At 39.3% G+C, this 22778-nt stretch overlaps 1 protein-coding gene across 8 annotated transcripts in view; it reads left to right on the top strand.

Moving 5' to 3' along the window:
• Positions 1–22778, top strand: part of PCM1 (pericentriolar material 1) — a 43172-nt gene that overhangs the window by 371 nt on the left and 20023 nt on the right. For 6 of the 8 annotated variants that reach the window (XM_065736974.1, XM_065736973.1, XM_065736977.1 and 3 more), the window contains exons 2-15: positions 8122–8252; positions 8808–9053; positions 9977–10246; positions 10790–10960; positions 14659–14836; positions 16141–16250; positions 16648–16864; positions 18099–18297; positions 18582–18758; positions 19452–19609; positions 19816–20030; positions 21541–21692; positions 21774–21903; positions 22572–22703. In XM_065736974.1, coding sequence (XP_065593046.1) covers positions 8157–8252; positions 8808–9053; positions 9977–10246; positions 10790–10960; positions 14659–14836; positions 16141–16250; positions 16648–16864; positions 18099–18297; positions 18582–18758; positions 19452–19609; positions 19816–20030; positions 21541–21692; positions 21774–21903; positions 22572–22703 — 2451 coding nt within the window. In that variant the 5' untranslated portion in view covers positions 8122–8156. The remainder of the gene's footprint in view (positions 1–8121; positions 8253–8807; positions 9054–9976; positions 10247–10789; positions 10961–14658; positions 14837–16140; positions 16251–16647; positions 16865–18098; positions 18298–18581; positions 18759–19451; positions 19610–19815; positions 20031–21540; positions 21693–21773; positions 21904–22571; positions 22704–22778) is intronic. The other 2 variants (XM_065736981.1, XM_065736980.1) reach the window with 1 other exon arrangement.

Raw genomic sequence — 22778 nt, 5'->3', positions numbered from 1 at the left:
GCGCTCCTCTGCACGGCCGAGGATCGCGGGACGCGCTGGGCCCTGGGTGCGCGCTGTTGAGGCGGGCGGTCCTCCCCTGGTCTGGGTGATTAGATTTGTGGCTGTATTTGCTTCCGTGAGGGCTGTGTGGTGCGGGAGGGAGCTTTCTCTGCCGTCTCTGTCACGGTTGGCAGTAGAGCGTAGGTGTTCGGTGGCTCAGCGCTGAATTATAGTGCTCAGTGAAGAGTGCGTGCCTAAAAAGCTGAAATTGAGGATGTGCTTGATACCGTCTTCATGGCTCTGTGCTGCCTTTTTATGACTTAGTGCTTTTCATTTAGCTTTTTCAAGCTTTGAGTACAGAGGAGTACTGCTCACATCTCTTACAACTGGGATGAATGCTGTAGTAGGAAAAAGTACCAACAAAAAATCCATTGCAGAAAGAAACGTTGTATGTCTTATGTATTTTTTATTGTATTAGCATGTCTTGTAGTGGTACTTCTGGCAATTTGCACATTGCTGTAAGTTGCAAAATGTCTGTGACTATAATTATGTAGATGGTTTGATGTGTAAATGTTGTGACTGTAGACTTCTGTGCTATTTTCTTATTACTGTTGTAAATACATTTGAAAGGGTTTTCAACTCCCTGGTAAATATTGCAAGGCAGTATGCACATGCACAGTCGGAGCTCTGTTATGGATTCCCCATTGTCCAAGAAGATGAGTCTGTTACTGGGTGGCTGCATAAATAGAACAGTGGAAGGACTCCAAAGCATTTATAAGAGGATTTCATTTGCAAATAACTGGTATACTGGAAAGTGAGGCAAAACACAAATTAGCAAAGTGTGTTGGGGATGAGAAACAACACTGCTTGTGTGAGAGCTTCATCTCCAAGAAGAAACACGGCTGAACCTCTTTGATTCACTACTGTGTTGGTAAAAAATCAGCGTAGCTCTGTGATCATAACTTTGCATGCATGTAACTTGTTTGGGAATGTCCCAGACAATAGTACGAAAGTTTAGCGACTTGCTGTCTGAGAAGAACACAATGCCGTTTGAAAACATTTTTCTTACAGTCCGCTTGCTGGAAGCAATAAGGTTACTGTGATTTGTGAGCTGTATATAATGGGGTACATTGGTCTGTATCTTACCCTTATGTGCTAAGAAAAGTACTCGGAACATTACATCTAGAATTAATCATAGAATCCTAGAATGGCTTGGGTTGGAAGGGACCCCAAGGATCATAAAATTCCACCCCCCTCCCTGCAGGCAGTGTTGCCAACTGCTAGATCAAATACTAGATCAGATTGCCCAGGGCCCCATCCAACTTGACCTTCAGTACCTCCAGGGATGGGGCATCCACAGCCTCTCTGGACAGCCTGTTCCAGCACCTCAATACCCTCTCAGTGAAAAACTTCCGCCTGACATTGAATCTCTGAGCTTTTACTACAGTTTTAGTAGAATTATATAACAGTATTATGAGAAAGTGGCTTATTGAGTTTGAATGTAACCCCAGATGGTCTCTAATCTTGTCATGACTAACTCATTATGCTTAGTGGTGTAGGTCATCATGGAGTGCCAGTTCAAATGTCAGTTCTTGCACATCTACACAGCTGAACAGGTTATCTGTAATAAAAAAAAATCTTAAAAAAACATAGATGTTTTCTAAAATAAGCTAAATTGGTAACTGTGGATTTGTTTTGAATGGTTGTCATATACACTTTGTATTGGTAGAAGTTTCTCTGTGAGCTGCTCATAAGGTGCTTGCATTTTTTACTTGAAAAATATTGAAAGAACATCATGTTTTTGTTTTCTAAATTAATTTGACAGTTTCCCTGGGTGAAAATTGCACAGAATATGTGGTTTTACTGATCTGCCTAAGTTTTGCTCTCTCTGATGGCATGGCTTCTATTTGCTTTCCTTGACCCTACAGCCAGAGCTTATGCAGCTGTTTGATTAGCTAGATAGCGGATTCAATTTGAATCAAAACTCATGGATTTTTTTGTTTCTTTATTTTTTTTCTTTTTGGAATTTTTTTTTGTTGGCCAATATGGGTTGTTGGTAGAACCCTCTGATTGTTCCGTCACAGGAGTTAGCAAGTCCTCGTGATCAACTGCTTTGGAGTCGGCACAGCCGGAGCTGCAGTGGCTGATTGAGGTACGGGGTGGGTTTTCGGGAGGTTCCAGTCTCTCGGGAACCGAGTGAGAGCAGCTAGTCCCGGCAGACCCCGGCAGCTCTCTCTCGCGAGAGGCTGACGTGGCGTAGGCGTTGCCAGGGAAACGGCAGGGGATTTAAAACGATCAGAACCCGGAAGTACCGCTCAGTCCTCGTGATCAACTGCTTTGGAGTCGGCACAGCCGGAGCTGCAGTGGCTGATTGAGGTACAGGGTGGGTTTTCGGGAGGTTCCAGTCTCTCGGGAACCGAGTGAGAGCAGCTAGTCCCGGCAGACCCCGGCAGCTCTCTCTCGCGAGAGGCTGGCGTGGCGTAGGCGTTGCCAGGGAAACGGCAGGGGATTTAAAACGATCAGAACCCGGAAGTACCGCTCAGTCCTCGTGATCAACTGCTTTGGAGTCGGCACAGCCGGAGCTGCAGTGGCTGATTGAGGTACAGGGTGGGTTTTCGGGAGGTTCCAGTCTCTCGGGAACCGAGTGAGAGCAGCCTGTCCCAACGGCTGTTCCCGCGAGAGGTTAACGAAGCGTTAACGAGGCGCAGGTGTTAACGAGGTAGGTGTTAACGAGGCATAGGCGTTGCCAGGGTTTCAGCGCCCTCGCCCACACTCCTCAGCTGATTAGGGCTGAAGGGGTATATCCCTGAAGGGCTCAGGGAGGGCCGCGAAGTATCACATTACAATTCATATCTATATATATATTATTATAAACCATTATTTATTTATTTACTCTCAATTTTTTTCGTTTCTTTGTTTTTATTTTTTTCTGTCATGGTCTCTACAAGACAGAGGGCTTGCCTTAAGAAGGCTGTGGCGACCCAGACAGAAGGTCTGCCTAGAAGTGTGGCTACACAGGTCTCTGGTTGCAAGGAGTGTCAGAGCCTGCTACTACTAGATGAGGGTGCTAAGCAGTTCTCCTGTGCAAGGTGTGAGCAGGTGGAAGATCTGCTTAACATGGTGGTTGAATTGAAGGAGGAGGTTGAGAGACTGAGGGCTATCAGGGACTGTGAGAGGGAGATTGACTGGTGGAGTAACTCCCTAGAGTGCCAGAGAGAAAGGTACCAGGGAGATCCCCCACAGTTTCTGGTGGACTCCCTGACCTGTCCCCGTAGGGCAGAAGGGGGATATCTGAGGGATAGGGAGGGCTGGCAGAGAGTCCCTGCTCGGTGCCGTGGGCGATCTCCCCCTCTGCCTCCCCAGTGCCCCCAGATACCCCTAAGCAATAGATTTGCAGCATTGGAAGTTGAAGAGGTGATAAGGGGTGAAGTGCAGGAAGATTCCCGCAGGAGGTCACCAATGGCAAGGCAGTCACCTCCGTGCATTGAGACTGCTGCTACTAAGAAAGAAAGGAAGGTGATCGTAGTGGGTGGCTCCCTTCTAAAGGGAACTGAGGGCCCCATTTGCAGACCAGACCCAAACCACAGGGAAGTGTGCTGTCTCCCTGGGGCTTGAATCAGGGACATTACTAGAAGACTCCCGGACTTGATTCGCCCCACCGACTACTACCCATTACTAGTAGTTCAGGCAGACTGCAATGAAATATCTCAGAGAAGTCTGCGAACTATGAAAAGAGATTTTAGGGGATTAGGGCGATTAGTTCAAGGGGTGGGAGCACAAGTGGTGTTTGCTTCCATACCTTCTGGGGTGGTGAAGGACACAGAATGGGCTAGGAAAACACAAGTGATGAATAACTGGCTGAGAGGTTGGTGTAGAGATAGACACTTTGGGTTTTTTGACCATGGGACAGTTTACTCGGCTCCTGGCCTGTTATCTGTTGATGGGACACACCTATTCCAAAGGGGGAAACGAATCCTAGCACAGGAGCTAGCTGGACTCATTGAGAGAGCTTTAAACTAGCTGTGACGGGGGAAGGGGATAAAACAGGGCTCTCTAGTAAAGAGCCTAAGGAGGCTGTGCTGGAAAAAGGGGTGAGGCAGATATCTCAGCTGAAGTGCATCTATACCAATGCACGCAGCATGGGCAATAAACAAGAAGAGCTTGAAGCCATTGTGAGGCAGGCTAACTATGACCTTGTAGCTATTACAGAAACATGGTGGGACCTCTCCCATGACTGGAATACTGGGATTGATGGCTACAAGCTCTTCAGAAGGGATAGACAGGGAAGAAAGGGTGGTGGCATAGCTCTCTATATCAAAGAGTGTTTTGATGTTGAAGAACTAGTGGTTGGAAATGACAAAATAGAGTGTCTATGGATAAGGATCAGGGGGATAGTCTTTAGGAGTGACATCGTGGTGGGGGTCTGTTATAGACCACCTAGTCAGGATGAAGAAATAGATGAGATGTTCTATAAACAACTCGTAGATGTTGCACGATGGCCAGCACTCGTTCTCATGGGGGACTTCAACTTCCCTGATATATGCTGGAAATACAATACTGCGCAGAGGAAGCAGTCCTTGAGATTTCTAGAATGTGTGGATGATTGCTTCCTGACTCAGCTGGTGCAAGAGCCTACCAGGGGAGATGCCTTGCTTGACCTACTTTTCACTAACAGGGAAGGACTAGTAGGGGATGTGAAGGTTGGAGATTGTCTTGGCCGGAGTGACCATGAAATGGTGGAGTTTGCTATTCTGGGTGCCGTCAAGAGGGTGACTAGCAAAACTATTACCTTGGACTTCCAGAGGGCAGACTTTGACCTGTTCAGGACGCTTGTTGCAAGGGTCCCTTGGGACTTGCTCCTGAAGGGTAAAGGGGTCCAGGAAGCCTGGATGCTCCTCAAGATGGAAATCTTAAAGGCACAGGAGCAGGCAGTCCCGGAGTCCTGTAAGTCAAGCCGGAGGAGCAAAAGACCAGTGTGGATGAACCGGGATCTTTTGTTGAGACTCCGAGAGAAAAAGAGAGTCTATGTCCTCTGGAAGATGGGTCAGGCTACTTGGGGTGACTACAGAGAACTGGCCAAGATCTGCAGGCAGAAAATTAGAAATGCTAAAGCCCAGCTTGAAATTAGGCTGGCTACTGCTGTAAAGGAGAACAGGAAACCCTTTTACAAATATATTAACAGCAGGAGAAAAACTAAGGAAAATTTCCCTCCTTTACTCAACGAGGCAGGCAATATAACCACAGACGATAAGGAAAAGGCTGAGGTTCTCAATGCCTTCTTCACATCTGTCTTTAATAGACAGGACAGTTATCCACATGGTACTTGCCCTGACCTGGAAGTCCGGGACGGGGTGCATAATGCACCCCCTGTGATTCAAGCAGAGACGGTCAGAGATCTTCTCCTCCATCTGAACTGCCACAAGTCCATGGGGCCAGATGGGATCCACCCAAGGGTGCTGAGGGAGCTAGCAGAGGTGATTGCCGAGCCACTTTCTGCCATCTATCAGCATTCCTGGTTATCTGGAGAGGTCCCACAAGATTGGAGGCTTGCCGATGTGACTCCCATCTTCAAGAAAGGCCGTAAGGAAGACCCGGGGAACCACAGGCCTGTCAGCCTGACCTCGGTATCAGGGAAAGTTATGGAACAGATGATATTGAGGGAGATCACACGACACGTGCATGGCAATAAAGGGATCAGACCCAGCCAGCACGGGTTCACCAGGGGCAGGTCGTGCTTGTCCAACCTCATCTCCTTCTATGACTGGGTGACCAGACAGGTAGATGAGGGAAAGGCTGTTGATGTAGTCTACCTGGACTTCAGCAAGGCCTTTGACACGGTCTCCCACAGTATTCTCCTAAGGAAACTGGCAGCCCGTGGTGTGGACAGGTTCACTCTTCTCTGGGTGGAGAACTGGCTGGAGGGCTGTGCCCAGAGGGTAGTGGTTAATGGAGTTAAGTCCAGCTGGCGTCCTGTAACGAGTGGTGTCCCCCAAGGGTCAGTTTTGGGGCCCATCTTGTTTAATATCTTTATTGATGACCTAGACGAGGGAATTGAGTGTATGCTCAGTAAGTTTGCAGATGACACAAAGCTGGGAGGATGTGTCAAACTGCCTGAGGGTAGGGAGGCCCTTCAGAGGGATTTGGATAGGCTGAACAGCTGGGCTGAGCTAAATGGGATGAGGTTCAATAAGACCAAGTGCCGGGTCCTGCACTTTGGCCACAATAACCCCATGCAATGCTATAGGCTTGGGGCAGAATGGCTTGAAGAATGTAAAGAGGAAAAGGACCTGGGGGTGTTGGTTGATGCTCGGCTCAACATGAGCCGGCAGTGTGCCCAGGTGGCTAAGAAGGCCAACAGCATCCTGGCCTGTATTAGAAATAGTGTAGCCAGCAAGAGCAGGGAGGTGATCATCCCCCTGTACTCAGCTCTGGTACGGCCGCACCTCGAGTACTGTGTTCAGTTTTGGGCCCCTCACTACAAGAAGGACATTGAGGCCCTGGAGCGTGTTCAGAGAAGGGCAACAAAACTGGTGAGGGGCCTGGAGCACAAGTCTTATGAGGAGCGGCTGAGGGAGCTGGGATTGTTCAGTCTGGAGAAGAGGAGGCTCAGAGGAGACCTTATTGCACTCTACCACTTCCTGAAGGGGGGTTGTGGTGAGGAGGGGGTAGGTCTCTTCTCCCTGATAAGTAATGACAGGACGAGAGGGAATGGCCACAAGTTGCGCCGGGGAAGATTTAGATTAGACCTGAGGAAGCATTTCTTTTCTGAAAGAGTGGTCAGGCACTGGAATGGCCTGCCTAGGGAGGTGGTTGAGGCACCATCCCTAGCGCTGTTCAAGAAGCGTTTAGATGAGGTGCTAAAGGACTTAATTTAGTAGTTGGGTAGAGATAGTGATAGGAGGATGGTTGGACTAGATGATCTTATAGGTCCTTTCCAACCTTATGAACTTATGAACTTATAAGTCCAAGCAAAAAAGGGGTATGAATGAATGTGTAAGTTATGGTAGGATGGGCTTACCTTGTAGGTCCCATTTCCTTCATGATACAGTAGTTGGTTATGCTTGCACAAAAATGCCACTGTGTTCAACTGCACCCACTGAAGGGACTGTACTGTGTAATTCTGGTCAAAGGCTGTATATTTAAACAAGATACATGCCTTTAAACTTAAGCTTTTTTAATTCTTTTTTCCTGGGTTTGAGTATGAAGATACTAAACGGGCCTCAGTAAAATGCTGAGAAATAAATAGTCAGTTTTTCTTTATTTTTCAGATAAAGGGAAAACTAGGCTCATGTTGAAAACTTTGTAGTTCAGCTTACTTGGAGAAAGTATCTCGCTGTAAGACTGTTTTTCTTCTGTCTGTAACAGAGCTTTCTAGTACATAGATGTAATGAAGTACAGGTTTCTAACATAGTAGAACTGTGTTAGCAGCAATTAGAATTCACAGTTCTTATTGGTGCCTGGTGTTGGATACAGCTATTGAGCAGCCTAAGCTAATTTCATTACTACAAAGGAATACTTTGTTTTCAGACTTTCAGCTTAAACTTCATTATGTATGTCAAAACTGGAAATAAATGTGAAAAATTATAAGATACAAATTCCTTATGCTGCACAGAAAGACACTATTAAAGAAAAGAGCAAAGGTCTAGGAAAACTATTTTGTTTTGTTTTTGCTAGAAACTAGTGCGTAAGTAGTATGGTATTCCCTGCTTAAATAACCTGTAATAGAGCAAGTAAAAAAGCAAATCAAACAAAAACATACAGACAAACAAAAAAAGCAACTTTGGAGACCTGGTATTAAACTGACATCACTGGACCTGAAATTGGAGGCTTGATAAATTTCAGGTGATCTTTGCAAACACACTGCAGTGTACTTTTGAAGTTGGGGATATTAAGATCCTCAGATAAAAACACATTTACCTCCTAAGAGTAGGGATTTGTAAATTAAAGCAGTTTATAAAGCCTGTGAAAAAGGGACAAAAAACATCCACAGCATCCCCTCCCAGCTACTTCTTTAATGTTTAATGATAATGTCTGTATTACATTTTTAATAATAGGACTAGGTTGCTAGAATATGTAGTTGTCATCTCAGAGATCTCTATGCAAAATACATAAACCAATTTTAATGCAGCTTATTTCTTTCAGCTATTTCTTTTAGATTCTTTTTTGGGGTGCTTGTCATGGCAACAGGAGGTGGTTCATTTGAAGAAGGCATGAATGATCAGGACTTGCCAAGCTGGAGTAATGAGAGCCTTGATGACCGGCTGAACAACACGGTATGATTCACCTTAGCTCTCAGTTGTTTTATGCAGCACGTTGAAGGAAACAAGTAGATTCTGTTATGGCAAAAAACTAAGTGCTGTCATTACAGCTTTTCAATTAAGTATCTGTGCAATCAAGAAAAGTAATTGAGATATACGTACACATACACTTGATGTACAAGTGATGGGTGTAATTCAGAGATTGTACAATCCACAGATGTATTTATGGGAAGTGTTTTGAGTAAAATAAAGTAGCTATACATAAAAGCATGCTAGGTCATTAGAACTGAAAACTGTTAATACTAAAAGCTCTAAATTGCTTATGATTATTTGCCGAAGAAGAAAAATAGAATTTTGGCTCTATTTTACATTAATTGATAGCATTGTAGGATTATATGGGTTAAAAATTGCCTGCCAAGCTTAACACAAGCAGTGAAAAAAATGATGTTTTGCACTGTACTGTGTTTTTATTTTTAAAATAGAAATAAACTGTTTCACCAAATTGAAATGTTTCCTTTTTGTCTACGTGGATAGCAAATATGAATTTTCTTCCTTTTCTTTTGTCTTCAGGACTGGGGAAGTCAACAGAAAAAAGCAAACAGATCATCAGAAAAAAACAAGAAAAAGCTTGGTGGAGAAGCTGAAACGAGGCTTACTAATGATATATCTCCAGAATCTTCACCTGGAATGGGACGACGGAAGACCAAAGCTCCTCACAGTTTTCCTCATGCTCGATACATGACACAGATGTCTGTTCCAGAGCAGGCTGAATTAGAAAGACTTAAACAAAGAATAAACTTTGGTGATCTGGATCAGGTTTGTGTGAATACTAGCTTTTGCTATAAACGTTACTACTGAAGTTGTTCATTTATCTCTTAATAATTTCTAGGATGAATGATGCAGGCTTTCATAAGTGATTTAAATAAAAAAGCTTATATGTACTGTGGGAACCAAATAATTCTAGTTCTTAACTTGAGGAAAGTTCAGAACCAGTATTTTTTTTTATTCATCATACTTGTCTGTCACTTAAATGTCACTTATTTTATTCTGAAAGTTTACTCTGGAAGTGACGTTTATCATTCTGAACGATATTGTCCCTGCATGTTAAACAGAGAAGGAGCAGCAGCAGCAGAAATTGTTCCTCTGTAATGTGGAGAAATGTATGATATGAATTCTTCAGCTCTGACTGCTTCTTTAGGAATATTGCCACATTGAGCCCTCCTTTGTCCAATGCAATGTGAATTTGAAGGGATTGATTTGTTAGCAGAAATGTATTCTTTCATTACTAACAGATCCAGAATGGAAATCTGTTAATCTTTGCCAAAGCTTGTTATTAACTTAGAGTTGTAGTGATGATCTTTGAAATGTGATTCATTAGAATATAAAGGCTAGGCAGAACTTCCTCCAGAAATATATGAAGAAAAGTTTGAGAGATATATTACTTTTAAAGTAGCATAGTATATGTAGAATATGCTAAGTATTATTTCAGGGTTACCTGAAGATATAGGATGCCTTTCACTATGGCGGAGGTGGAGGCCAGAGCAAGGATGAGAAGTTAAGCTCTCTGTGGAACTACACAGCTCTTCTGCTTTTCAGATGTTCCAGGAGTGCGGGTTGCTCTTTGAAAACTATATGACAAAGATTACTGGCCCTGTTTAGCTGTTGTCTAGTGAGTGACTTAGAAGGGAACTATAAAATCACCAATAAACACAATTATTCTTTGTTCTCTTTGTTTATAGAGAAGCATTGGAAGCGATTCTCAAGGCAGGGCGACTGCTGCTAACAACAAACGCCAACTTAATGAAAGCAAAAAACCCTTCAACTTCTTGTCACTGCAGATAAACACTAACAAAAGCAAAGATCCTGTGTCAGCTTCCCAAAAAAAGGAAAGTGGGGAGCCATTGCAATGTAAAGAGTTGTTTGGAGCTGCTCTAAATAAAGATTTCCTGCAAAACGGTCAGTTCTCTGTTCAAGAAGATGGAGGAGAACCAACTATGGATAGTAGCCAGGTACCTGTATAGCCTGTAATGTCTGCAGAATGTGGGCTCTTCAAAAGGTGTCAGTTATCCTATTTTTTTTTCAGTGCATTTTTCCAGATTTCTAGTATAACTCTTGTAGTTTATTTTGTGCTAGAAATACTCTTCTGACTGTTCTAAAAGGCAGCCTGAGGAAAAGATTGAAACAAAATCAATGTATTGTCCTTTAGAAATCTAATTATTAAAAGAAAGTAAAAGAAGCTGTATTAAGATGGATTTGATTCTGTAACACCATTTCAAAAAATAGTCTTGTAGTTGAATATTTTGATGTTAGTAGTATCAGCTCAATTCTGTTTAAGCTGATGTCAACAAGATTGTGCTTCGGCCTTACAATTTCATGTGTGCATATATGTATCCTTAAAGGCTTTTAAGCACTTACATAAATGTGCCTTTATGGTTGGAAATACAGTATGTTACTTTATTAGTAGTACTGCACTGTTGCTATCACCATGTTTTGTGCATTGAATACCTTACAGCTATTGCTGAATGCATTCACTAATTACAGTGTCTTTACAGATTGTCAGCAGACTAGTTCAAATTCGTGACTACATTGCTAAGGCCAGCTACATGCGGGATGATCTTGTAGAGAAAAATGAAAGATCGGCCAATGTTGAGCGTTTATCACACCTTATAGATCACCTTAAAGAGCAGGAGAAATCCTATCTGAAATTTTTGCAAAAGATGCTTGTAAGTTTGAGAACATAATATATCTGTTTCTGCACAGTAAGCTGTTGGGTTTTTTTTGTTTTGTTTTTAAAGAAGTTGAGTATTGCTGTTTTGATGGTGCTACTGGGGATGTTGGTTTATGAGACGTAGTACCTTGGCTCAACTCAGTAGTTTCTTTCCTTTATTTGGAGTGGTGTGTACCTTTTAGAAAATATGTTTTGAAGTACACAGACCATCTCCTTTCCTATCTGTAGAGTCTTTAAGTTGCAAATAGTTCTTGTTCTAGATAAGAAAACATTTTAACAACAACTTACATTTAATATATTTCAATACTTTTCTGTGGAAAAGTAGTAGGTGGCACTGCTTTAGCCAGTTAGTACTTAGAGAGCACTATAAATGGTAAGTCAAGTGCTTGGTAGAAAAACAGCAGCTAACTGCAAAGACTCCTTCAAATTTTATGTTTAGTTCTGAAAGAACTCTGTTACTATAAGAGAAGTACAACTATATGGATGGAGTGTATGCGTTTAACTTCATAAAATTCTTAAAAAAAAAAAGAAGTAGAAAAGGACTGGAATAAATTTTAAGACGGATGCATGAAGACTTGCATTTTTCTTCATCTCAGAAAAAGGAATTTCTTTTCTATTTGGTACTTCTTTTTGTAGCTAATTTCTCTTGATATGCAGAATGAATGCTCCTATTCTGTAAGGTTGATTTCCATCTGGGGCTTCATTGTTAAAATTGTGAAACAGTCTAGAACTATCTTTGCTGTTTAATAGCTTTTATTAGATGGTAGTTTTTAATATATGACAAGGTAGAAGTGGATATGCTTGCAATTTAAAAATGTTTGTTAAGCCAGAGCATGTGTTCAAAATACAATGTACTGAACTATTCAAGAAAGGAGATATTTTCTAGTATGAGTGTTTGTTCCTGCACTGAGGACAAACTAAGGTATTCAGCTTCACAAGAACAGGTTACAGACACTGATGTTACAGCAAACCTGAAAGGGAAAAGTGACTGAGCTGCTCTGAATGACAGGGTAATCTGGCCTTGTAGGATTTATAGCTAAGAACGTGTATTGCCTTCAAAGGTACACTTCAGAATATTATTTTAAACTCTAAAATAGGATTTGTCTATGCTGATTTTCTTTTGTTTTTGTCTGTGTTAACTTGTTTGAAGTGTATTTGTTACTTACAGTAAATGTTTCTATTTGGCTTGCTTATCTGTGTTTGTCTGTGTGTCACCAAGTTCTTTAACTGGAGCTTTTTTCTTTAGAGGTGTTTGACAATTTTCTGAAGTCTTAATATTGGCAGAGAAAATAATACCTGTAGTATTGTAACTATGTAAACTGTAGGGAAGGTGTTCTGATTTTATGCAGTGTTAAATGACCTTCAGTTTTGCTGTTCTCTTTCTGGGAAAACATGTTGTAAATTAGACTTTCAGACTCATAGCTAAAATTTGGGAATTTCTGTACACACTAAAAAGGTGTTGAAAGGTCCTGTACAACTTTTTTTTCTAAAGATCTCTGGTTGAAAGGGAATACCAAGGGGCTTAAAGTCTAGAATTTGTTTCTTGCTTTTCCTTGGCTTTGTCTTTTCATCTGATTCTTTTTAAAGTAGGATTTTCACATAAAATGAAATCAAAGGTTTAAATGTTTTGTTAAGCTTATCAACCTAAATGTGGAAGAATTGGGCTTGAAAAATGTTTTCTGTTTATTAAAGAACCAAGTTACTCTGTTGAGTTACTAATTGAGTGAAACTTGGAGGCATGTATGGTACTCCTTTTACCTTTCTTCCCCTCCTTCCTTCCTGTGTTGATTTCATTTCTGAGTACTCTATTTTCCCTTTTCTCTGTTTTATGTAAGCAAGATAAAAATTTTGAAAGAATGTTCAGTGCAAGTTGTATTGACACTTCTTTGAGAAGTTTTAAATTCTGGATGCATTATCCTTTATCTTCTGGGAATTTGAGTGCTACGTTGTACCCAGAACTAATTAATAAGACTTAAGCTTCTATTCTGACTTCCAGTGCTGGATTTGTTTTGCATTGAGAGAAATTTTACTTCAGGGAATCATAGAATCATACGGGTTGGAAGGGACCTCAAGAGATCATTGAGTCCAACCCCCCTGCCAGAGCAGGTTCCCTACTCCAGGTCGCACAGGTAGGCGTCCAGGCGGGTCTTGAATATCTCCTGAGAAGGAGACTCCGCAGCCCCCCTGTGCAGCCTGTGCCAGTGCTCTGTCACCCTCACCGTAAAGAAGTTCTTGCGCACATTCGTGCGGAACCTCCTGTGCTGCAGTTTCTGTCCATTTCCCCTTGTCCTGTCCCCATGCACTTCTGAAAAGAGTCTTGCCTCACCACTGTCCCCCACACCTCAGACATTTATAAACCTGGACCAGGTCCCCTTTCAGTCTTCTTTTCTCAAGGCCAAAGAGACCCAGTTCACTTAGCCTTTCTTCACAGGGGAGATCCTCCCGGCCCTTCACCATCTTTGTGGCCCTGCGCTGGACTCTTTCCAAGAGATCCCTGTCTTTTTTATACTGGGGAGCCCAGAACTGGACACAGTACTCCAGATGAGGCCTCACCAGGGCGGAGTAGAGAGGAAGGATCATCTCTCTTGACCTGCTGGCCACACTCCTTTTAATGCATCCCAGAATGCCATTGGCCCTCTTGGCCATGAGGGCACACTGCTAGCTCACGGTCAACCTGTCATCCACCAGGACACCCAGGTCCCTCCCTACAGAGCTCCTCTCCAGCAGCTCATCCCCCAGCTTGTACTGGTGCGTGCAATTACTCCTCCCTAGGTGCAAGATTCTACACTTGCTTTTGTTAAATTTCATCTGGTTTCGGACTGCCCAGCTCTCCAGCCTGTCCAGGTCTTGCTGAATGACAGCACAGCCTTCCGGTGTGTCAGCCAATCCTCCCAACTTCTTATAATCAGCAAACTTGCTGAGGGTGGCCACAGCAATCAGCAATATTATGAAAAGATTATTATACTTTCAATATTATGTTCATAATATTGTATTATATTGTCCTCTCAACAAAAAGGCATGCTTTCCAGCTATTTTTTAAGGTGGGCTGAGGGAAGTAACTTTTCTCTGATGTATTTTAACTGTGCAATGTACTTTCATTCCTTCAGATCTGTTTCCATGTGCTGGAAATACGTTATAGAGGCAGTTCTGAGCATGTTTTGTTTTAAAATTGATGTACCCAAGTCTGTGGTGATTATTGTCTATGGCAAAAATATAGTGTATAAAAGTAAATGTTACACAGTAGAAGATAACTCTGCAAAAAGTTTCTACTTAAATTAGTTTTTAAGTTGGTAAATATTCTAAATCTTGTGTCATTTGTAACACCAATGATACTGTGCCTTATGTTGCTTAGCTTTAGCATTGTTACATTAATGTATTGCTATGAATTTATTCTTCAGAGGACAAAGGGATGCTTAGACTAGTCTTTGGGGCATATTAGGTAGCTGACTATTTCTAAAGAAAACTTAACCTTGAGAGTGGTGAGCATACCTTGATGGCATAGGGTTTTTTTTTCTTATTTTATGTATAAAATTCCTGGACTGAAGAGTACTATCTTAAAAGTGGATCAGTTTCATCTTTTAACTCTTGCCAGACTTAGATTAAGTTACATTCTTGCTTATTTTGACATCTGTAACAACAATACTTTACAAATGAATTATTCTCGTTATGGTAAAACAGTTCTGTATCTTTCAGGCCAGAGATCCTCAACAGGAAGCTAAGGAGGAGTTGGAGAACTTGAAGAAGCAGCATGATTTACTGAAAAGGATGCTACAGCAGCAGGAACAATTGAAGGCTCTTCAAGGAAGACAAGCAGCTCTTCTTGCTTTGCAGCATAAGGCAGAGCAAGCAGTTGCTGTTGTGGATGATTCTGGTATGAAAGCACCTCAAATATTTGTTTTAACTTGCTGATTAAACGATTAAAGCTGGAATTGTAGAATACATATTAAAAGTTCCTTAATAATTATATGAAATCTTACTGCAGGGCTTTGATTTAAAAAAAAGGACATTGTAAAATGGCAAGTCATTTAAAAACAACACAGCTGATTTGTTGTTTACCTGTAAAATCCTATTTATTTATTTATTTTCCCTAAGAATTGTTCTGCCATGTCATGTTAGGAGTCTGCAACTTTTTGCATGTAACATACTTCCTTCCACCTCTCCACAAATGCTGTTAATTTTTTTTTTTTTTAATTGGGCAGCCAGATTTGTGTGGTCCTAAGATATTGTGTCTTTGCATGAAGCAACTTTGTATTTGGGCTGCTCTCCTCATAAGAGCCGTCATTAAACTTAATTAGAGGGCAAGCTAGAAAAGTAGTTCTTACTATATTTGTTTTTTATGTTTTAAATAGCCATATTTGTAGAAATATAAGCATTGATATCTACATTTTACAAAAAAACCCCTTCTTTAAGGTTGTGTACACAGAAAAAACTTCTGCTCTTTTTCTGTCCTTGATTAAATATGCTATAGGCAAGAAGGTAGAACTACCAAAGAAAACTCTTGATTTTGGTGTAAGAAGTGAAGCAGAGAAGGTGCTAGAGAGTTTATAGGAAGCTACTACAGGATCAAAAGCTGCAAGTGCCTTTGAAAAGGGATTTTCTTGTTTCTTTCTCAAACAGCTTCCAGGAACTGCTTTTCTCATATGTGCTTTAAAACAGTATAACTGTGATAGAATCTTTTTTCCTTTTTACTGAGATACACAAAACTCTCCTTCTTCTTGAAGTAGGTAGAAAATGGGGACTACTTACTGTAAATTATGACTTTATTTAATTCTTCTTGTTTTTAGTTGTGTTCTATTTCCATTTATGTCAGTCTTGGTAAGCTTACTACTGTTAGTATTGACTTAATTAGACTTCTAATTTTTCAGCAAGGACAGGAAATGCAACGATTCAGATTCAACTTGGAAAAAAAAATTAAATGTTTGTATATTTGTAAATTGTGGAACTTTATTGTTACTAGAACATATAATGTCATCATGATATATGGACAAAAATAAATAATTATGCTTGATTTTTCTTGTGAATTATTGGCTGTGGATGAAGAAAATTATTTGAGCCTGTTAGCTACCAGCTATAACAGCATGTGACATAACAAGAACAAAGTATTTTCATCAAATGGTCTTTATTTTGTTTTTCTGAAGAATTTACATTTTTTTCTCCTTTTTTCTTCATTCCCAGTTGTAACAGAGACAACAGGTAGTGTTTCAGGAGTAAGCCTTACATCAGAATTAAATGAAGAATTAATTGACTTAATTCAGCGCTTTCATAACCAACTTCATGATTCTCAGGTCAGTCTTTTTGTTGCACTCTGAAGTTCTACCATTATCTCTTATTCTTTTGAACAGTTAAGTATTTGTCTTCTGTATTTTCATTCATTTGCTGGTGGAGTAATTGGAGTTTCTCCAGACCTGCAAGCTCAGCATCTTTGTGTTTCTGAGGGTTATTTATTAGCTAACAGATCCACACTTTGTCTCAGTTCTCTATGAAAGTCTGGTTTAATTATATCTTAATGCTATATACAATTGGAATATCATAGAAATGTTTTCAATATTGTTTTACCTATATAATAAAGTTCTTTGTTCTGCCGCTGCGCCTGTCAAGTCTGTAAGAGGCCTTATTGTTTATTAGAATTTATTTTGCTTTTTATCTGTAGTGCTTTGAATGAAACAAAGTTATTCTTTTTAGACGCAGTCTGTACCAGACAATAGAAGGCAAGCAGAAAGTCTTTCACTTACCAGAGAGATTTTGCAAAGCCGAAACTCTTCAGTGTCTGAACACCGGTCAGATGAAAAGGCACAGCTTTTCAACAAGATGCGGATGTTACAGGGGAAAAAGCAAAAAATGGATAAACTGTTAGGAGAGCTTCATACGCTTCGTGACCAACATCTAAATAATTCTTCCTGTAAGTATATTTAAATGGAATTACCCATTTTCAAGAGTATGGCTTTAAAAACATGCAGGGTATATGTTTTTAAGGTGGCCTCGCTATTAGCTAATGAATTATCACTGTAGAAGATGATAAAGCTGTGATGGGGTGATGTTACATAACTGCTTTTTGGTGGAGTAAGTATTTCATACTTGTGGGAGGGCTTGACAAGCAAAATAGGTGGGTCTTGTTATAACATTGTTGCAACTGAATTGAGGTTGTGTGACTGAATTTTTTTTTCAAGACGGGCTTGTCAGCAGCACTTCACACTTCATACGGTGCACTCCACAAGTCAGAATGTGAACATTCTGAATTTTATGACAGTACCTCTGTTTTTATGTACTTCTGTTGTTAATAACACTACAGGATAGTACAGTTTGATTTTTCTACTGTCAAAGGAATTATCCGCTTGTCAGATGTACTTGGATCTCAGGTCATACTGGAGGAAATCAGCTGTCTGAATGGATTGAATGTTTTGGACTGTTCCTTGGATGATTATCCTATTCTTTAAGTCTCCTATGTGGGCCTACCATTTGTTACAGCTTTCTGTTACTAGACCTATGTTTGTCCCACTTGAAACTTTGTTCTGTAGCTGGAAATTGGTGAGAGGTGATTATAGGGGTAGTGTGATAAAGGAACGAGTCTCTCTGGCATGCTTCTGTAGAAAAACAGACTAGTTTGATGCTTACATGTCTAAAACCCATTCTTCTTACATATATTTAACATGTATAATCTGTGTGTATTTGGTTTTATATAGCTGGAAAAAGCTAGCATATCTCAAGGCTGTGTTCTGAAGCCTGTGGCTGCAAGAGCTTACTAGTTGGGGAAAAAAAAAAGTTATTAGAACTCTTAACATTTAAACATTTTAAAATGTTAAAATTTCATCAAAAGCAATTCAACCATAAGTTAGCCCTTAGAAGCCCTTAGTTAGCCACTCTGTGCATATTGATAGCTTGAAAACTTCCACTTATGATTGATAAAGCTAAAAAGAACTGACTTAAGTATTGTTTACAGAACCTATCTGTTACTTTCTGTTGGAATTGCCTGTCATGAAACTTAATACAAAAGTTGTTGTTCCCCAATGAAAAGAAGGAACTAACTGCTGTTTTGAATGCTGTTAAAATTTTCTGTAGTTATGTTTTAATGTAATTTGGTTAGGTAGGTTCCATTTTTGCAGGTTTTTTTCAGGAGGTATGTTTCTTTTTTGTAGTTTTTCCAGCTTCAAGTTCTCCTCAAAGGAGTATTGACCAAAGAAGTACAACTTCAGCTGCTTCTGCTCCTGTAGGCGTAGTAACTGTTATCAATGGTGAATCAAATAGTCTGGCATCTGCTCCCTATCCTACTGATTCCCTGGCTTCTCAGAATGAGAGTGAAGAGGACGACAATCTAAATCCAACGGAAAAGCTTCAGTAAAAAAATATTTGTTTCTATAATCTTTTTTAGCATTAAGTTTTAGGCGTTTTTCAGTAAGTTCTGTGTTAAGAAACTGATACTTTAATTTACTTAATGGACCACTTAAGTAAATGGTCTGAGACAGTAAATGACTGCTTAGCTTCAAGCAGGAGTTTATACAGTTAGAAAAATTACCATAAACTTTAAGAACTATAAATATACCTATCTATTTTTTCAGTTTCTGTGGATTTAATTAATACTGGCTTGGTGTTTTCTTTTTTTCTTTTTTTTTTTTTGTCAGGAAGCTAAATGAGGTTCGTAAGAGACTGAACGAATTACGTGAGCTAGTTCACTACTATGAGCAGACATCTGATATGATGACAGATGCTGTGAATGAAAACACTAAGGAAGAGGAAGAAACGGAAGACTCGGGAAGTGATTCTGAACATGGGGATCCACAGCCAGTTACAAATATTAGGTTGTCATATATTTTGTCATCTTAAGTCTTTGTAACTAAGTTGTCATAACTTTCCTGAAGCATTGAAAGATTTTAGTGAACTAGAAGTAATCCATTTTTCACATTAAATTTTTGTAAAACCTTATTGTAAATGTTATTTTTATGTAGCTTAGACAGGTTAGTAATAATTCTATTCTATAGCAAATGTAATCGCTTTAGATTCAAGTACTGAAATGTGTGTGAAATTCCTCTGGAAGATGGGCAGCTGTAGAGCTAGGAAGTTCAAGCAGAAACAACCTTCAGTGTATAGAGGCATTCTGAGCTATAGTAAAAGGATAGCTGTGTGCATCTGTGCATCTCTGCTGAAATCAATACTAATTTGGTTATGAATCATGCAAAGCTCATTATGTAAATGTAGACCTGGAATTCCTCTTGTAAATTGATACTGTTGCAGCTTGAGTAGGGAGATGATTGGTAGCTGCTTCTGATTTTTATTTATTTTAGCAACAGTCTATAGCAGAGACGGACATTGAGAATTCTCAACATCTAGGCTAATTTTGCAAGTGACTCTTAGGAGATTTTTTTTATTTCTATTACAAAGGATTAGGAATTTAAAAGACGTATTTATAGAAGTGAGTTAATAAAATGGCTGAAGTAATATTCCATCAATACTGATTCTTAAGAAGTTAACACAAGTAATGAATTTCACCCTAGAAATCCTCAAGGAATAAGCAGTTGGAGTGAAATAAATAGCAACTCAAATGTACAGTGTGGAACTAATAACAGAGATGGAAGACATCTTAATACAGACTGTGAAATAAACAATCGATCTGCTGCTAATATAAGGACTCTGAAAATGTCTTCTACTCTAGGTATGTTCTGAAATTTTCTAATAATTTAGGTCTTAGCGCATACACAATTCTGATAGACATGCAACATTGTCTATTTTGGAGAAGTTTGTTGAAAGTGCTCAAACAGTAATCTGATATTTTTCTGGAAGATAGTACTTAAATAAAACTATCCATTTCAGTAGTGTTCAGATACTGTTTTGTTTATTCTTCCCTCTCCACTTCTCCAGACTGTCATAACAGGGAGGATGACAAAGATACTGACCTACCCCAAGGTGAAGATGATGAAGTGGAAGAGGACAGAGCCAGTGAAGATTCCATGTCTAGTCACAGAAGCAGCCTGGGTGATGTTGCAGGAGATGCTGAGTTTGAGCAGAAGATTAATAGGCTTATGGCTGCTAAGCAGAAACTTCGACAGTTACAAAACCTTGCTGCTATGGTGCAGGTATACTATGACTATAAATCCATGCGTGTAACACTCATTGTTTCATGTAATGCGAAAGTTTTAATGGGGAAGAATTCTGTTAGTCTACTATACATAATTCACTATGAAAAAGGAGACAGTGGTTGATTTGTCTGAAGTTGATGGTGACACCAAGTTCAAATCTGGAATTTTCCTGGGTTGCTGATCTAAGACAAGAACAACCTTAAATCCAGTGCCAAGATAAAGTATTTATTAACAAAAAAAGCCTGTAAAAAGAAAACACAATAGGAAGTGCAGTACTCTTTAAATAATTTTCAGCTATGGTTTAAAACTTATAATGAATATTCATTTTAGTTCTGGAATCCTATGTTTTGCAATGTTATATTGGATATGATTAGAATTTCAGATGTATTTGAAGTGTTGCAAGAGCCGAGATGTTTTGGGAATGTTTTGTTTATTAAGGATCTTGAGAGAGCTATAAATTTGTCAGTGCTTTTAATTTGAATGTCTTTTGAGTATTCATAATTTTTATTAAAATGAACTTTTTTGAATCTAATGCATCTATGAAAAACTGAGATTTAAAGCACCATCTGATTTCATGTCTGTGTATGACAGACTGTAAAGGTTTTATATGAGAGCTATAAAATCAGTCTTAGTACATTTTTTTTTAATGATGCTACCAGTATAGACAGTGTATAGCTATTTCAGGGTGACATGGCTGTCAAAATTCCCAGCATCTTGATTGGGCTTGTTTCTTAAGACCACTACAGAGATTTTTAACTGTCTACTGTTATAAATCAGAATGAGAATACAGAAAATTAAAAACAGAAACATATATTCAGTCTTCATATTTTAAAATTTTGAACCTTTGCACTCAATAATTGTGCTGTATGTAGATCTGTGTGGTTATGTTGCACTTAGGCAATGATGATTTCTTCAGCAGGTTCTGTATTCAGAAAGATTGTGTTGAAAGAAGAGTTCTATGGCTACAAGTCAAGATCTTAAGATTCAGTTGAGAACTCGGAAAGGCTATGACAATAAAAATGTGGTTAAGAGAACCACGGAAAAGATTGTTTCTAAAATATAAAAAAAATCACTTTTCAGAGTTTGTTTTTTTTAAGCTAGTAATAATTCATGTTATTATTATTACAGTAATTAAGAGTCTGTTTTTCACCTCAGTTGTATTTTGTTCTGTTTTCCTATCACTTTTTTTTTTCTTGATGTGCTAATGTATTTCTATCTTCTCAATCACTGGCATAAAATGATGTTCAAGTGGTTCAGACTCCCAGAATTGAGGCAAGAGTTATTTTGCATTTATATTGATAGCTTTAACAGTTTGAGCCTTATAACTTTGAATTATCTAGTTAAGATAATTTAAATTATCTTAGTTTGAATGATAGACTGTTCAGACTATTTAGTTAAGAAAAACAAATTGCTTTGGTAAAATTTTTTCGGTAAAAACAAATTGCTTCACTTATATTCTCTTCATCAATTTGAAAATAGTCTTATTGCTTTCCTGACTTCCTTTCAGGATGATGATCCAGAACCTCAAGTACTGACTGCAAATGCATCTACCATGGGTGACATTTTGGGTGAGATGGAAGAGACGAAGCAACAACCAAATAATGTTCGAGTTAGTACCAATAAGCTACAAAAAGATGTAGGACTGAATGAAAAAGCAAGGTATGTCTTTGTCTGAGGACAGCAGAATCTTACTTTAGATGACTTCTTGCCAAGTAATATGTGGGTAATGTATCCATGCAGAGAGAAGTTTTATGAAGCTAAACTGCAGCAGCAGCAGCAGGAACTTAAGCAGTTACAAGAAGGAAGAAGAAAACTGATGGAAATTCAAGAAAAAATTGAAGTGTTACAGAAAGCTTGTCCTCACCTTCAAGTAGGTAGACTTTCTTTGCTTTCTTAGGCTGTTGAACAATGAAACATACTTCTCACACCATTTTTTCCCAAGTAAAAAAAAAACAACTTGATTTAAAAAACTTCTGACAGTAGAACACAATTACTGACAATTTGGATTTCTAAAGCTAGAAAAAAGATCTGTATATCTAGTTTTGTTGAAGTTGTTGCTCGGCGATTGCTGTATCAAACTGTAGTTTCATGGTCCTTTGTCCTCAAAAACTGTAATATTAAAGTTTTCAAAAATGGAGGACCTTCTGTGGTATTTTTAGATTGAAATTTGTCTGCTCTGTCTGCTAGTCACTGCATCTCCACTTGTTATTTGCAGGTTCTGCTGTTGTCGAACAATATTGCATTTCATAAACATTGACATTTTGCTGTATTCAAACTGAACTGCAGTGCTGTACATTTTTTTAATACTCTTTAAAGACAATTTTCTATGAAATAAGCAGTGAATGGTCAATGCTGTTTATCTACAGCATTATACAGTAATAGATTAAAAACAATTTTTGACTAACCTCTGAAGTAAGTACTTAATGAATTTTAAAATCCAGGTTCTCACTGAGTACTAAATACTTCTACTGTCTCAAAAAGCCTGAATTGTAAATTTTAGAAAGTTAGGCTATTCTTCCATTCTGCTTTTTCTTTCAGTCTGCTGGCCTGGGTACCAGCCCAGCAAATAGACAAGCTGCACCAGCAACCTCAACTCCAGCCATGAATGAGTGTAACGCAGCTGGCAAGCCTTTACTTGAATTTGGTGAATCTGTACCAGTAGGCAATGAGGTAATTCATACTTGATATTCTGATACTTCATATGGAGAACAAAAAATAAAAAAGGAAAAAAGTTATAGGAAACTT

Source organism: Cyrtonyx montezumae, unplaced genomic scaffold, assembly GCF_038088225.1.
Source record: "Cyrtonyx montezumae isolate F1298 unplaced genomic scaffold, pur_monq_1.0 scaffold_2, whole genome shotgun sequence".
Taxonomy (NCBI): domain Eukaryota; kingdom Metazoa; phylum Chordata; class Aves; order Galliformes; family Odontophoridae; genus Cyrtonyx; species Cyrtonyx montezumae.
The sequence above is the reverse complement of the archived record's forward strand: the minus strand, read 5'-3'. Positions and strand labels throughout refer to the sequence as shown.